This window comes from Molossus molossus, unplaced genomic scaffold, assembly GCF_014108415.1.
Source record: "Molossus molossus isolate mMolMol1 unplaced genomic scaffold, mMolMol1.p scaffold_m16_p_4, whole genome shotgun sequence".
Lineage (NCBI taxonomy): Eukaryota > Metazoa > Chordata > Mammalia > Chiroptera > Molossidae > Molossus > Molossus molossus.
The window spans coordinates 74,633,840-74,650,734 of NW_023425377.1; the positions used below are offsets into that span (position 1 = coordinate 74,633,840).

General features: G+C 46.0%; 1 protein-coding gene across 2 annotated transcripts in view; it reads left to right on the top strand.

Annotated features, from left to right (window-relative positions):
* Positions 1-16,507, top strand: part of OLFM2 (olfactomedin 2) — a 72,672-nt gene extending 56,165 nt beyond the window's left edge. The window contains exons 2-6 of one of the 2 annotated variants that reach the window (XM_036240563.1): positions 11,767-11,916; positions 13,586-13,732; positions 13,952-14,171; positions 14,497-14,603; positions 15,719-16,396. In XM_036240563.1, the coding sequence (XP_036096456.1) occupies positions 11,767-11,916; positions 13,586-13,732; positions 13,952-14,171; positions 14,497-14,603; positions 15,719-16,396 (1,302 nt within the window). Of the gene's footprint in view, positions 1-11,766; positions 11,917-13,585; positions 13,733-13,951; positions 14,172-14,496; positions 14,604-15,718 lie in introns of both variants that reach the window. The other variant, XM_036240562.1, reaches the window with a different exon arrangement.
* The last annotated feature ends 388 nt before the right edge of the window (positions 16,508-16,895 follow it).

Consider the following 16,895-nt stretch of genomic DNA (forward strand, 5'->3'; position numbering starts at 1 on the left):
TTCTAACAGGTGCGACATGATATCTTACGGTTTTGACTTGCATTTCCTTTATAGCTATTGAAGTTGAGAATCTTTTCATATATCTGTTGGTCATTTGTATGTCTTTTTGGGAAAAGTGTCTGTTCAGGTCATTTGTGCATTTTTTAACAGGATTGTTTTTTTGTTGTTGAGTTGTATAAGTTCATTATATATTTTGGATATTAGTCCCTTATTGGAGATATTATTTGCGAATATCTTCTCCCACTCAGTTGGGTGCCTTTTTGTTTTGTTGATAGTTTATTTTGCTGTGCAGAAAAATTTTAATTTAATGTAGTTCAATTCATTTATTTTTGCTTTTACATCCCTTGTCTTTAGGATCAAATTCATAAAAGTTCTCTGAGAGCAAGGCCCATAGTTTAGTATTTATGTTTTCTTCTCTTTTATTGTTTCAGGTAATATACTTAAATCTTTAATCCATTTTGAGTTACTTTTTTTATATAGTGTCAAATAGACTAGTTTTATTCTTTTATATGTGACTTTCCAATTTTCCCAACAATATTTATTGAAGAACCTTTCCTTTCTTCATTGTATGTTTTTGCTACTTTTGTCAAAAATTAGTCACCCATATAGGTGTGGCTTTATTTCTGGGCTCTCAATTCTATTTCATTGGTTAGTGAGTCTGTATTTCTGCCCAAGCCATACTGTTTTGATTATTGTAGCTTTGTAATATAATTTGAAGTCTGGTTTTGTTCTTTTTTCTCAGAATTGCTTTGGCTATTTGGGGTCTTTTGTGGTTCCATACAAATTTGTTGACTTTTTGGTTTTATTTCTTTAAAAAATGACATTGGGATTTTGATTAGAATTGTATTAAATCTACATATTGTTTTAAGTAATATGGCCATTTTAACTGCGTTAATTCTGCCCTGGCTGGTTTGGCTCAGCAGTTAAGAGCATTGGCCCATGGACCAAAGAGTTGCAGGTTCAATTCCGATCAGGGGCATGTACCTCGGTTGTGGTTTGGTCTTGGCCCTGGTCAGAGGTTGTGCAGGAAGCAACCAATCAATGTGTCTTTCTCACATCGATTTTTTTTTTCTTTCTCTCTCCCTCCCACTCTATCTAAAGATAAATGGAGCCCTGGCCTGTTTGGCTTAGCGGTTAGAGTGTTGGCCTGTGGTCCAGAGAGACCAGGGTTTGGTTCCTGCTAAGGGCACGTACCTCGGTGGCATTTTGTCCCCGGCCCTGGTTGGGTCATGCGGGTGGCAGTCACTCGATGTGTCCCTTTCACATCCATGTTTCTCTCTCTCTATTTCTCTCCCTCCCACTCTATCTGAACAAAATATATATATATATATATATATATATATATATATATATATATATAAAGTCCTTGTGTAAGGATTAAAGATAAATGGAAAAGTATCCTTGGGTAAGGATTTATTTAATTTTTTAAAAATCCTCACCTGAGGATATTTTTTTCAAATATCTTCAGATAGATTGGGAGGGGGAGGGAGAGAGAGAGAGAAAGAGAGAGGGAAAGAGAGAGAGACAGAGAGAGATATATCAATGTGAGAGAGACACATTGATTGGCTGCCTCCCTCCCACATGACCCCAACCAAGGCTGGGAACAAACCACAACTGAGGTAGTGCCCTTGGCCGGAATCGAACATGCGACTCCTTTGTCTAACTGCTGAGCCAAACTGGCCAGGGCTCCCCAGGTGAGGATTTTAAAAATAAATAAATAAATAAACAAATAAATAAATAAATAAATAAGTTGATTCTTCTCCATGAACATGGAATATCTTTCCATTTCGTTGTGTCTTCTTCAATTACTTTTAATAATGTCCTTCACATCCTTTGTTAAGTTTATTCCTAGGTATTTTATTCTTTTTGCTACAATTTCAAATGGAATGTTTTCTTCATTTCTTTTTCTGACATTTTATTGTTAGTATATAGGAACACAATGAATTTTTTTTTCTTTTTTCCTTTATTGATTTTAGAGAGAGAGGAAGGGAGAGGGAGAAAGAGATAGAAACATCAATGAGAGAGAACATTGACTGGCCACCTCCTGCATGCCCCCCACTGAGGATCAGGCCCACAACTTGGGCATGTGTCCTGACTGGGAATTGAATCTGCAACCTCTTGGCGCATGGGTCAATGCTCAACAACTGAGCCACACCGGCCGAACTCGCAATGGATTTTTGTACATTGACTTTGTATCCTGCAACTTTTCCTTTTTCATTTCTAAAAAAATTTTTAATTTTATTTTTAGAGAGAGAGAGGAAGGGAGGGAGAGAGAGAAACATCGATGTGAGGGAGACACATCGATTGGTTGCCTCCCACATAACCCTGACCAAGACTGGGAATCGAACCTGCAACCCAGGTACATGCTCTTGACCAGGAATCAAACCCTTGACCCTTTGGTCTGCGGGCCAACACTTTAACCACTGAACCAAACAAGTCAGGAACATTTTTTTAGTTTTATTAAAAAAATGTATTGAATTTATTCAACATCCAAGTGACATTGGTTAATACATTATATAGGTTTCGGGTGTAAAATTCTACAATACATCATCTGTATTGTGTGTTTACCACTTAAGCCGAGTCTTCTTCCATCTCTATTTATCACCCCTTTTCCCTCTGTTGTCTGTGTCTGTGATTTTTTTCTTTGCTTAATCCCTTCACCTCTTTTATTCTGCCCCCAACTCCCCTCCCCTAAGATCTGTCAGTCTGTTCTCTGTATTTGAGTCTGTTTCTATTTTGTTTGTTAATTTATTTTGTTAATTAGATTCCACATATAAATGAAATCATTTGATACTTGTCTTTCTCTGACTGGCTTATTTCACTTAGCATAAAACTCTCCAGGTCCATCTATGCTGTCTCAAAAGGTCAGATTTCCTTTTTTTTATATGGCCAAATAGTATTCCATTGTGTAAATGTACCACAGCTTTTTTATCCACTCATCTACTGATGGGCACTTGGGCTGCTTCCAAATCTTAGATCATTTCTGAATTTAAATTGAGTCTTTGCATTTGTAAATTCTTGCACAAGGCAGGCCTCCTCCACACCTTCCCTGGACTCCAGGGAAGGAAATCAGTCGAACTCAGAGGCCTATGTCTCTTTCCGCCTTTCCCAAGAAAGTCTATTTCACTGATTATTGGTCCACATTGGCACTGTGATGGCAGAAACCAAGGCATGCTAGAACATAAGTATCGGCCTGAACTGGGGCTCAGGGGGCGCTGGGGTCTTCTGTCAAGACTTGGGTGGGTGAGAGGTTGTGCTGTGCTGCCAGCCTGGACAGCCTCTCAGTGCAAGATGGGTTAATTACACTGGGAGTGAATGAATGAGTGAATGAATGGACAGACTAGAGGTTTCTCCCCATCCTGGCCCCTCCCCCAGCCACAGTCTCTCCCAGGCAAAGCCTTAGCTGCTCAGTCTGAGGGAGGCCCCAGTTCTCCCTCTTGGCACGGATGAGCTGATATCTTCTTTAAGGCCTGTCAAACTTATCACTCAGGGAGGATTTGCCCAATACCTCAAGGTTTAACAGGGGCAGCCTGCTATTATCTCAGGCCCTCCAGAGGGACGGGTCCCCTGTCATGGCTCAGACATGGCAGACAAGCATGTCCCTGATCATTTGTCACAGCCATCCTGCCACCCTTCAAAGAGAAGCCACAGCTGCCTCTGTTACTGGGTGTCCGTCTGCAGTCTGATCTCAGACCATCCCTCCTTGAGAGAGATGGAAGCCAGTTCAAGGGAAATGCATGATGGATCTGTGGAGATGTTTGCTCTCTGTCCCACTGGCCGACTCACATACAGCCATTCAACAAACAATGCATTGTGCCAGGTCTGGGGGATTCAGTGATGAGCACAGCAGATGGAATTCCTCAAACCTGTGAGGTCCTAATGGCCATTGCGATCAATGCTTGAAGGAGGACAGGGGGGTACAGCATGGTGCTACAGACTGGAGTCAGATGGCATGGGTTCGAATCCCATGTCCACCACTCACAGGCTGTGAGGCTCTAGAGACATAGCCCTCTTGCACCCAGTTTTTTCGCCCGACAAAGGAGGATAATGACAGTGCCTGTCTCCTAGCATTGTGGTGAGAATCAAATCTGTTAAAACATGCAAAGGACTTAGAACAATGCTTAACATATAGTAAATAGAAATATTATGGGGAAAAAGCACAGGATGCCTTGAGAGGTGGGTTACCTGGAAAAGGTACAGTAGAGGCTGCTTAAAATTTGTTTGTTTGTTTGTTTATTGATTTTAGAGAGAGGAAGGGAGAGGGAGAGAGAGATAGAAACGTTGATGAGAGAGAACATCGATTGCCCGCCTCCTGCATGCCCCCCACTGGGGATTGGGCCCACAACCTGGGCATGTGCCCTGACCTGGAATCAAACCAGTGACCTCTTGGTGCGTGGGTTGATGCTCAACAACTGAGACACACCAGCCAGACACAGAGGCTGCTTTTGGAAAAGACGTTTATGCTTGAACCCCTGGAATGGGGAAGAGTGAGCATGGCCAGGAGATGGGATGAGTGCTGACGGCAGAGGGTCCAGCCAGTGCAAAGGCCTGGAGGTGAGAAAAAAGTATGGTGTGTCCCAGGAAGGGTAGGGAAACCAGAAGATGGGCCAGAGAGCACACGGCATCGTGAGCCTCATTGATGGCAGGTAAAGATGAAGCAAGACTTCCTCTGCCAAATTATATCAAGGAGATGCCCTAGGACAGGAAGCCACCGATCCACATGGGGACCAGGACGCAGCAAGCATCTCTGCCCGTCTTCCACGGGGCTCGACTCTCACTCACTCCTCTGCGCCTTTGGACTTTCTGTGATTCCTCATCCCTGGGCAGTCTTAGCCCGAACTCCATAGGACTTTGATCATTCCTTCCAGATTATCTCAATTTAGTGACTGCATCAAGCTCAAACCATTTCGACTTCAGGAAGTTACTGAGTTGGCTTTAGAATGTCCTGAAGATAATCAATAATAATAATAATAATAATAATAATATAGCAAACACGTCTGAAGATTGTTCTAATTGCTCATACTTATCATATTAACACATTCAAGCTTCCCAGCAACCCTGTGAGGTAGGTACAGTTATCATGTCCACTTTACAAATGAGGAAATGGCCGCACAGAGAGGTTAACTGAGTTGTCCAGGTCACACAGCAAGTGAGTGACTGAGCCAGGACATAAACCCAGGCAGCCTGACCCCAGGACACTGTTCTTAACCATGTGTCTCTACTATGTGAGTAGGAATAAGAGACAGCCAGAGAAAGGAGTCATTTCTAACATAAAGATGTTGTCTGGAAAGATGCTGGTGATAACACACAGACTTCTTTTTGGGAGACTGTGAGAGAGATCCTTGCCTGTTCTTGGTACCAAAAATACTTGAGCTATCTCCTGAGCATCTGGTGTGCTTTGTTTCAGGACACTTCCAACCGCACAAATGACCAGCTTTCCCCCTTTGAGTTGGCTGCTAAGGAGCCAGGAGCCAAATTTATTGCCCAACCATATGCTGGTTGTTCGGGTTTTTAAAGGATGAGTTTTTCCTAGCCTCAGTTTTAGTTCTATGTCCCCTCTTTTCCCTTTCTTCCTTAGGAAAAAAAAAAAAAAATTAAGGAATTGAAAAAAATCTTTACAAGATCAATATGCATTCATTTTAGAAAATAAGATACCTTTGAAGATGGTAATAAAAATCCCCACTAATCCCCAGTTTTAATGTCTGCATTGTATTCCCTCCTATGTATGCACCTCAAGGTTTGAAATCAATCCTCCTATCATCAGACAACATGAGGAAGAAATCCAGTTGTCCAATTTTGTCCAGCACTTCAACAAGCATCCTTATAGCCATTATCCACATGATTTCCCTGGGCTAAATTCTTAGGCTTGGGTTGACTGGGTCAAATGCAAATGCAGAAACCTTAAAGCTTTGGCTCTGGGTTGGCAGACTGGCCTCCAGAAGCATCTAATTCCCACTCTTCTATTTAATTGGAGCCATCGTGTGGTGTTTTACATATCCTTGTAAACCACTGGAGTCCTCTCTGGAACAAGGCAGGGTACAAATAAATTTATAAGCCCCAAGCCACTTCTGCTTCCTGATTAAATTGTCCAGCCTCAAATGCAATACTATCGTTGCCTTATTAAGAGGCAGCTGCTTGCTCTATTCTGGTTGGCTAATCCCTGGCAGCCAAGTGCTGGCTGGCTGGCTGCCCCCAGGGTCTTGGAGCAATCCCTCTACCCCTGGACCATCCAGGAGTTGTTTTTAAACCAAGGCGTGGGTGGCAAAGCCCTAAGCTGAGAACTGGTGTGACAGCGAGAATTTTTTTCCTGTTTCTCATAGTCAGTTCTGGATGTCACAGAGACATGGGCTTAATTGGGGCAGCAGTCTCAGCGAAAGTATTTGAACAATCCCAGCCAGAAAGACAATTTGATGAGCAGCCACTGAGCACAGAGCTCGCCCTCTAAGAGCCCATTAGCAGGAATATTAAACTCGGAACCAGAGGCTGAGCCAAGAGAGCGGCTGGCTTCTCGGGAGCATTTGCCAAATCCGAGGTGAGACAGGCCATTGCACTGGAGCTGTCTGTACCTGGAGAGCGCCTGGGCTCTCACACCTGCTGTTACATCATTTCCCTAAGTATAGGCCCTTCTCTGTCCCTGGGGCTGTGACCTCCAAGAGTTCATGACTTTGGTTCCCAGCTAAATCCAATCTGGAGAACAAGCATGTGGACTCTCAAACATTGAGCCTTCCAGGACATTCCAGTGGTCTCTGGGGACACGTACTTGCCTGTGGTGTTTGAGCTTGAACCTGACGACGACGGGCACAATTCAGGATCTCTGCCATGCTGCCAGTTGGCAGCCAAACCCCAGGCATTTAATTACACCGAGGCAGAGAGCACTCTGCAGGGGGTGTCCACGCAGACAATTATTTTGGGAAAGCCGTGGAGGCCGCCTCTCCTTGCCACTTAAATCTTGCTTCTCCTTTGCAATGCAATTATTTCAGTTGTTGAGAGAATGTGTATTGTTTGCTTCAAAGCACAGGCTAAGAAATGTAGGAAAATGTTGAACTGGGCAGCTTTGTCTCTGCACAAAAGATTTTTCAGGGGGTTCTGTCCAAATTGCTTGGGGATCAGAGCCAGGGGAACATGGATGGGGAAGCTTGGATTCACGTTTTTTTGTCTTTTGTTTGTTTTTAAAGAACTGGATTTGTTGCGAAAAGAGGCAAAACTACTACTATGTTCTCCCAGAACCAAGGGGGAAGCTTTCTTGAGTCACTCTTCTTGCCCTGGGCCACCCTTCTTGTCTTGGGTTGGACTCCCTCAGAGCAGAGGTGGAGGGTAAGCACTGAGCACAAGGATTCACTGGGAGGTGATCCTGAGAGGAACCAGTGGGGGAAGTTGAGAAGAAGTGAAGGAAACCCCTGCAGGGTGAGCTAGTGAGCAACATGCTGCTATGGGTGCCTGGAGTACAGGCCCTAGTGGGCTCCCCTGGAAATGGCGTGCCCTGCACACCTCAGAGTTCTACTAGCCAGGTGAGAGGAGGTATTTGTCACTAACTCCTGTGAGGCATGGATGGGGCCTGTGCGTGGGAGGGACTTTTGCCTGCCTAGTGCAAAGGCAGAGCGGGCTGGGACCACCAGAGAAAGCCCTTGGCATTGGGTGATTCTGCTGCAAGACTGCAGAGGCATGAGTGTTGGCTCCACCTGAATCATACCTGCATGCAAGGAAGTCTGGGAAGGTGAGTGACTTCATTCCTCCAAAGGGAAGACATGGACTTGTAAAAGAGGGGTTCCCCCAATTTCAGAAGGATTTACATAGGCACAAAGAATGACTAATTACAGTAGTTTCAGATGGCGTTTATGATTTTTTTTCTTATAAATTAGTGAGGAGTCAAGCTCATCTATAAAATTACATCACTTACATTCCAATAATCTTAAAAAAAAGATTTTATTGAGTGGGAGAGAAGAAGGTGGGTATATAATAGCTGTAGACTCCAGGATTGTGCATAACTCACAGCCTGATTTATCTCTGCCACAACTCATGGGAACAACCTCTGCTGGGTGCTGTTAACAGCTTGCAAATGATCAATTATCATAGGGCTTTGTTTCTCTGTAAAACACTGGGTTTCTATCAGAATTTCTCCCGTGCCTGTAGGAATACATCCTGGACAGGACTAGAATCTTTCACTTCCCACCTCTATGTTCACCACCCACCATCTGTTGCCTGGACCTGTAGCCACCTCTGCCCTGGTCTCCTGCCCTTGCCCTGCGCCCCCGCCCCAGTCTGTTCTCCACACAGCAGCCAGAGGGCGCCTGTGAACACTTGAGTCAAGTCATGTCCATCCTCTGTTCAGAATCCTCCATGGCTCCCACCTCATTCAGAGGAAACATCAGATCCTCCCACTGCTTATAGGCCCTGAACATGCTGCCCTGTCCCCTCCCTGCCCTAATCTCCCTCCTCCTCACTCCCACACCACCACTTACCCCTTTGCTTGCTTTGCTCCAGGCACACCGGCTTCTTCCATGTTCCCTAAATACACCACACAGGATCTTGCCTCAGGGCCTTTGCACCTTCTGTTCTCTCTGCATGGAACATCCTCCCCCAGATAGCTACATGGCTTCTCCCTCACCTCCTTCAGATCTTGACTCAAGTGCATCTTCTCATGGAGGCTTTCCCAGGCCACCCTAAAATTGCAACCCCTAACCATCTCTAACCCGTGCCCCCACCCCCCATCATTTCTTCCCTGCATTACTTCTCTCTGTGGCACCGATCACCTTTTAAATACTTGATGTTTACTTACTGGTTTATTTCTGTCTCTTCTCTCTCTCTCTCTCTCTCTCTCTCTCTCTCTCTCTCTCTCTCATGTGCACTCCTAGAAGAGATTTTGTGTTTGTGTGTTTTGGTCACTGCTGTGCTTTCAATATCTGGAGTAGAGCTTGACACACAGTAGGTGCTTACCAAATACTTGTTGAACAAATGAGACCATCATGCCCTGATAAAATCAAAAGGATTTGGACTTGTGACTAACTCCAATGTGTTCTGGGGAAGCTCAAGGGGTCTGTTCTGGAGACCCAGCATGTTCCATCCAGTGGCAGTCAATGCTTTATTTTATTTTATTTTTTAATTATAGTTGACATTCAATATTATTACTTTTGTTGTTGTTAATCCTCACTCGAGGTTATTTTTGCCATTGATATTTAGAGAGAGTGGAAGGGAGAGAGGGGACGAGGGAGAGAGGGAGAGAGAGAGAAACATTGATATAAGAGAGATGCATCAATTTGTTGCCTCCCACATGAGCCCTGACCAGGGCTGGGGATTGAACCTACAACCCAGGAACATGCTCTTGACCAGGAATTGAACCTGTGACCCTTCTGTGAGTGGGCTGATGCTCTAACCACTTAACACACCAGCCAGAGTGACATTCAATATTATTTTATATTAGTTTCAGGAGTACAGCATAGTGTTTAGACAATTTATGAAGTGATCCCCCCAATAATTCAAGTATCCACCTTGCACCATACACAGTTCTTACAATATTATTGACTATATTCCCTATGCTTTACATTCCCATGACTATTTTGTAACTACCAATTTGTACATATCAGTCCCTTCACCTTTTCTACCCAGTCCTACAACCCCCTTCCCATCTGGGAACCCTCAGTTTGTGCTCTGCAACAATGAGTCTATTTCTGTTTTGTTTGTTCACTTATCCTGTTTTTTTAGATTCCACATATAAGTGAATCCATATGGTGTTTTCTCTTTCTCTGTCTGACTTGTCATGTAGCATAATACCCTTTAGGTCCATCCATGTTGTTACAAATGGTAAGATTTCATTCTTTCTTATGGCCGAGTAATATTCCACTGTATGTATGTACCTCATCTTCTTTATCCAGTTGTTTACTGATGGACACTTAGGTTGCTTCAGTTTCTTGGCTATTGTAAATAATGCTGCGATGAACAGAACAGTGTATATATCTTTTCGAATTAGTGTTTTGGATTTCTTTGGATATATACCCAGAAGTGGAATTGCTGGATCATAAGGTAGTTCCATTTTTGTTGTTAATCTTCACCTGAGGATTTTTTTCATTATTATTATTATTATTTTTTTTAGAAAGAGTGGGAGGGAGGGAGGAAGGAAGAGAGAGAGAGAGAGAAAGAGAGAGAGAGAGAGAGAGAGAAAGGGAGAGAAATATCGATGTCAGAAACACACATTGATTGGTTGCCTCCCACCCTGATTGGGATGGGGATCGAAACTGCAACCCAGGTACATGCCCTTGACCAGGAATGGAACCTGCAATCCTTCAGTGTGTAGGCCAGCATGCTCACCACTGAACCACACCAGCCACGATAGGTAGTTCCATTTTTAATTTTTTGGGGAACCTCCATACTATTTTCCACAGTGGTTGCATCAATTTGCATTTCTACCAGTAATGCACGAGGGTTCCCTTTTCTCCACATCCTTACCAACACTTGTTTGTTGATTTATTGATGATAGCCATTCTGACAGGTAAGAGGTTCTATCTCATTGTGGTTTTAATTTGCATTTCTCTGATGATTAGTGATGTTGAGCATCTTTTCTTTTTGTAATTTTTATTTGACTTGAGAGAGAGAGAGAAAGGGGGAGAGAGAGCATTGATTTGTTGTTCTACTTATTATGCATTCATAGGTTGCTTCTTGTATGTGCCCTGACCAGGGGTTGAACCTACAACCTTGGCATATCAGGATGATGCTTTAACCAAAGGAGCTACTTGGCCTGGCCTGGGATCATCTTTTCATATGTCTATTGGCCATCTGTTTGTCCTCTTTGGAGAAGTGTCTATTCAGGTCCTCTGCCCATTTTTAGATTTTTATTTAGTGTTGAGTTGTATGAGTTCTTTATATAATTTTGGATATTAACCCCTTATCAGATGTATCATTGTCAAATATCTTCTTCTATTCAGTAGGTTGTCTCTTTGTTTTGTTGCTGGTTTCCTTTGCTGTGAAAAAAAATTTTTAGTTTGATGTAGCCCCCATTTGTTTATTTTTCTTTTGTTTCCCTTGCCCGAGATAAATCAGAAAAAATGTTGATAAGAGAAATGACAGTGTTGGCAGTTGCTGTCTTTTGAACAAAGCACAAACTTATTTGACCACAGAGGACCCTTTTTCCAGCACACCTGGTAAGATCACCAGTGTTCCAACACAGCCGTGTTGGGAAACACAGCCATTATTGATCCCTGAATTGTCTCAGTTATATAAACTAACTTGAAGTTCTATTTAGGAAGAATCTGAATGTGATGGCTTCTGTTCAAGGGCCCAGAAATCTCTGCAGGGATTGTCACCATTTGGCCATTACCTTCCCTGGGCTTCTCAGGAGCAGGGGCAGAGGTGTGGAGGGGACAGCAGGGCTATGCTTAGTGGCCTCTGAGGTCTATGCAGAGTGTATGTGTCACCCTGGGCTGGAGAGCAGAAAGGGAGGCCCAGGTGTGAGTGTCGGTGTGAGCAGGCCTATTTCTAATGGTGGTTAGGGAACCAATGTTATGTGTGCACCAATGTGTTTGAGAGAGTAAATTTCCTGTCTTGTGGCAGGGCTTGTATCCCACAATTCTTTGGTGTGTTCTTTAATCCCTCATACTTCAATCTTGTCATCTGTAAAATGGGGTTTCATGCATCAGGCACTCAGCACATGGTCTGGGGCATTCCAGAGATCCAGCAAAGGGCATCTGTTGTTTCTCTGGGTCCCCTTTCTTCTCTAGTGGGGGTGAATGAATCCCCCATTGGGTCTCTGCTCTCTAATCCTTGACCTCCCCACAGACCCTCTTCCAAAGCCCAGAGGAAGGCTGGCAGCTGTACACTTCAGCCCAGGCCCCTGATGGAAAATGCATCTGCACGGCCGTGATCCCCGCACAGAGCACATGCTCCCGAGATGGCAGGAGTCGGGAGCTGAGGCAGTTGATGGAAAAGGTAAGAACCTTCCAAGTTCCTTAGGGGAAGCTGGAGAAGTCTCCTAATTCCATCCTGCCCTCTGCCCCCATCCAGGTCAGCCGGGGCCACATCTAGCCATGCAGTGATTCAGAGCTGGCAGATAACCTGCCTCCCCTCCAGGTGGATATTTTAGTTAATATCTGTTCAGTGATTTGGAGGAGAAGCTGAGCGCAGTGTGGGGACCAGGAGGAAAGAGGACCCCAGTGGCAGCATCTGTGTCTCCTGCCTCTGTGAGCTCCGGCTCCACTGTGCACGCCCCACTCAGCCCTTTAGTTTATCAGACTCACCGGCTAAAGTGTTTTGTCTTCCTTGGGGAGGGGTCTCACCCTCTATCCCAAGAGGCTCCTATAAAGATTCCTTCCCCTTCTGATCGTGGCCAACAGAAAATTGTCCCCATTCAATGCATCCCTTTATAGACTTGGTGCCCTTTATAGACTGATTGTTGTCCCTTGCTACTGCCCAGCTGACTGCCCATTAGACAACTCTAATGGTGGTGCTGAAAGGGACCAGCTACCTCTCACCATCATCCTATAAAGGAGGAAGCTGAGACTTGGCAGAAAACAGGAGACCCTTCTCATCACAAGAGTCTCCCACCCATTAACTGTGAGGGATCCTGTCCTACCCACAATAGCAGAACTGCTTTTCTCAGCAGTTTGAGACATCCATGTGATGCCCCCTGATTGTTTACAATGGGTACATAATGTTCTGTGGTGGCCAGGGTGGGTTTCTGAGAACTTCCAGTATCATATGGAAAGTCTGTATTTCAACAAGCAACCAGTGTTGCCTTTGAGTTCACCTTAGCCAGGAGGGGCTCACGTTGGTCATGTGTAGCTCACTTTACTTAGGTGGAGGTGGGAGCTAGGGGCCCTTCAGTATGGATTAGGAGAGGTCAGGAATGGGGAATTTCATTTTAATTATTTAGCCAAAGAGTATTTAAGTATTTGCTTAGGACCAACGCTGGACGCTAAGATTTGGCTATGGACATCCCAGGTATCAGGTCTGCCTCTGAGGATCCCATCTGAAGGTGGCAATGAATAACACTGTTTCAGATAATAGTTATAGCTGGGAAGATGATAACTGGATAAGGGAAAAGTGGATGAGGGACTACTTGAGACAGGGTGATCAGAGAAGGTCACTCTGAGGAGGTGGTGCTGGAGTTGAGACCTGAAGGATGAGAAGGAGCCAGCTGTGGGAATATGATGGGAACAGTACTCTAGAAAGGGATCAGTGAGTGCAAAGACCCTGAGGAGGGAAGGAACTTAGAACCTGTGACAGTGAAGAGGGATGGTTGGAGTGGATGAATGTGGAGAGAAGGCAGGCAAGGGGGTAGAACCAGCCTGCAGGATCTACAAGGAAAGGAAGGGATCCAATTTTCCTTTTGAAAAGCTCCCTGTGGCTTCTCTGTGGACAACTGACTGTTGGGGGCTAGGGTGGGAGCAGGAGGCCAGGAAGGAGAGGGGAGAGGTGAAAAGTGATGGTGGCCATTCCAGGCAGAGCTGATGGATGGATTGGACACGCCACTGGGAGGCCGATGGTGAGATCAGGGGAGGAGAAGGTTGGTTAGGTGTTCACCAGGTCTTGTCTGAGGCATCTCTGGGGAGGGTGAAGAGGCAGGAGTTTGGCTGTCTCTAACCCTAGTACTTCCTAGGTCCAGAATGTTTCCCAGTCCATGGAGGTCCTTGAGTTGAGGACGTACCGTGACCTCCAGTATGTGCGCAGCATGGAGACCCTCATGCGGAGCCTGGATGCACGGCTTCGGGCTGCCGATGGGTCCCTCTCAGCCAAGAGCTTCCAGGTGGGTCCTTCTGGGTTCAAGCCAAAGGTCAAAAGAGGAATTGGGAATGCTGCCCACTTTTCTGTGAGTGGAATCACACCTGGGGAGACCGAGGGTTGGCTGGGATCTAGGGTCCAGTATGGGCCAAATGTCAAAGGGATGAGGTTAAGTTAAAGGTTGGGGTCGTCTAGGTCAAAAGTCAGGAGTAGGCATCAGTGACAGTTTCATTTTGGCGGGCAGGAACTGAAGGACAGGATGACGGAGCTGCTGCCCCTGAGCTCAGTCCTGGAGCAATATAAGGCAGACACACGGACTATTGTGCGCCTGCGGGAAGAGGTGAGGAATCTGTCCAGCAGTCTCGCAGCCATCCAGGAGGAGATGGGTGCCTACGGGTATGAGGACCTGCAGCAGCGAGTGATGGCTCTGGAGGCCAGGCTCCATGCCTGCGCCCAGAAGCTGGGTATGCTTTGACCCTTGATCCCTCACCTCCATGTCCAACCCCAATACCACCGGTGTATGTGGAAGCTAGACAGTTTTGACCTCTAACTTCTAAACTTTGACCCTTGACCTCCAAGGCCAAAAATAGACCCCGAGGCTAGAAATGGCCCTGACTCTTGACTTCTAGCCCCTCACTCCCAACTTAACTCCATCCTGGAACCAGATCTCTAGATCTGCTCTCACCCCTGGTCCCAACCCTTCCTGGTCCCACCACATCCTTGCCCTGCCTCCCTTGGGCTCTTTCCACCCCCCTCCACTCCCTTATTCCCCCTGTTCCTGTCTCCCAGGTTGTGGGAAGCTGACTGGGGTCAGTAACCCCATCACCATTCGAGCCATGGGGTCCCGCTTCGGCTCCTGGATGACTGACACGATGGCCCCCAGTGCGGACAGCCGGGTGAGTGACTGTGCTCATCCCAGGGGTCAGAGCCTGGGAGGGACATAGCCTGTGGTGCCCTTAGGTGCCTGATGATTTCATACCAATGATTCTCTTGTAGCCCAAAGTTTCTTGGGATGTCCAGGACCCTTGGACCTCCCCTTGACTGTCTAGTGACTACCTTCCAGCCCTGTGAATCCCCAAGTCTGTTGACCTTCAATGACTGTATAGAGACTAATGGTTACTAGTACTACTGGCCAGCTCCCAATGACCACTGACCTTTAAGTAGCTACCTAGTAACCAATGACTTCACAAGAACTAGAGACACACCTCCCCCTCCCCCGATTGAGCACCACTCAGTGACCTTTGGACTTCTATGTCCCCAACTGCCCATCACCTCTGATTCACAGGAAGTATGCATTAACTGCCCAGTAACTATACTACTGACTGATATCCTAGTGTCTGCTATCCATCGTGGTGGTTCAACCAGGTGGTTAAGAGCTTGAGTTTGGGAATCAGACTTGGATTTTCATCTCAGTTCCACCAATTCTTAGCTGTCCAAGGTTCCTTAATTTCGTGGATACTCATTTTCCTTATCTTCATAAGGGTCATGATAATGTTGGCATTCAAGTTTTTAAGATGCATGGCCCAATAACCAGATCTGGTAAGGGCACATGCTAATGGACATCCTAATGAATGAACATGCTGAAGAGTGATGATGATGGAGATGCTGATTATAGTCTTGGTCATCTCGTGGTTGCAGGGGTTACCATAGGCAATAAATTCAAGTGACCTCTCATCACCCAATGGCTGTCCAATGTCAACTAACCATTCGATAGCCAATTACTAGTTCACTCCTGGGTCCAGTGAGTTCCCTGAGACTGTAATTTCCCCTGATCCTTGTGGGATCAAGCATTGTCCACCCGGTGTGTGTTTTAAGACCAATGGTACACCCTGATCAAATGATCCCAGTCACTAGGACTGTGATAGGTTATGAGTGGTCACTGGTCAGTTCATGACTGACTAATGACCATTTAGCGATATTGATCCCTAATGACCATGGTTGATTCCTGAGTGATGTTGGAGACTTTGGGTCATTGGCAGTGATCTCCCAGTGACCAGTGGCTCTCATGTAGGTCTGGTACATGGATGGCTATTACAAGGGCCGACGCGTTCTGGAGTTCCGCACTCTAGGAGACTTCATCAAAGGCCAGAACTTTATCCAGCACCTGCTGCCCCAGCCATGGGCGGGCACAGGCCATGTGGTGTACAATGGCTCCCTGTTCTACAACAAGTACCAGAGCAACGTGGTAGTCAAGTACCACTTCCGCTCACGCTCTGTGCTGGTGCAGAGGAGCCTTCCAGGGGCTGGTTACAACAACACCTTCCCCTACTCTTGGGGTGGCTTCTCCGACATGGACTTCATGGTGGATGAGAGTGGGCTCTGGGCTGTGTATACCACCAACCAGAATGCAGGCAACATTGTGGTCAGCCGGCTAGACCCGCACACCCTCGAGGTCATGCGATCCTGGGACACCGGCTACCCAAAGCGCAGCGCTGGTGAGGCCTTCATGATCTGTGGTGTGCTCTATGTGACCAACTCCCACCTGGCTGGGGCCAAGGTCTATTTTGCTTACTTCACCAACACGTCCAGCTACGAGTACACGGATGTACCCTTCCACAATCAGTACTCCCACATCTCCATGCTGGATTACAACCCCCGGGAGCGGGCCCTCTACACCTGGAACAATGGTCACCAGGTGCTCTACAACGTCACCCTCTTCCACGTCATCAGCACTGCTGGGGACCCCTAGAGGGCCACCAGGGGCCCTTTCTACTCCGCCTGTGTCCCTTCAAGTTGATCTGTCTGTCCTGCCCTGCTTCACCTCCTGTTCTTTTTTCTCTCTCCCTGCCTTTTGTCCAGCTTTCTCTCTGCCTCTGTATTTCTATTGGTGCATTTTCTCAATGTTGTCTTTTCTCCTTTATTCATCTGATTTTGATACTCCAGTTCTTTGTCATTCTGTCTTTTTATTGATGTCCCTGTCCCTGTCTTTTTATTGACCTCTCTAGACCATTCCGTTTCTGCCTCTCATCCCTCCCCTCTCTCTGCTTCCCTCCCACACATTTCCTTCTCCCTCTCTCTGAACACTTCCCTCTTCCCCTCCAAGGAGTTGAGTGCATGGATCTGTTTCTTTTTATTTTTATTTACACTTTCTTTCTGGGTTGCTGGAATAAACGGGACCTTTGACATTTGATGCTTTGGTGGTTCTGTGTCCAGAAGGGGCAAGGAAGCAGTGGTGAAGAGCTAGTCCA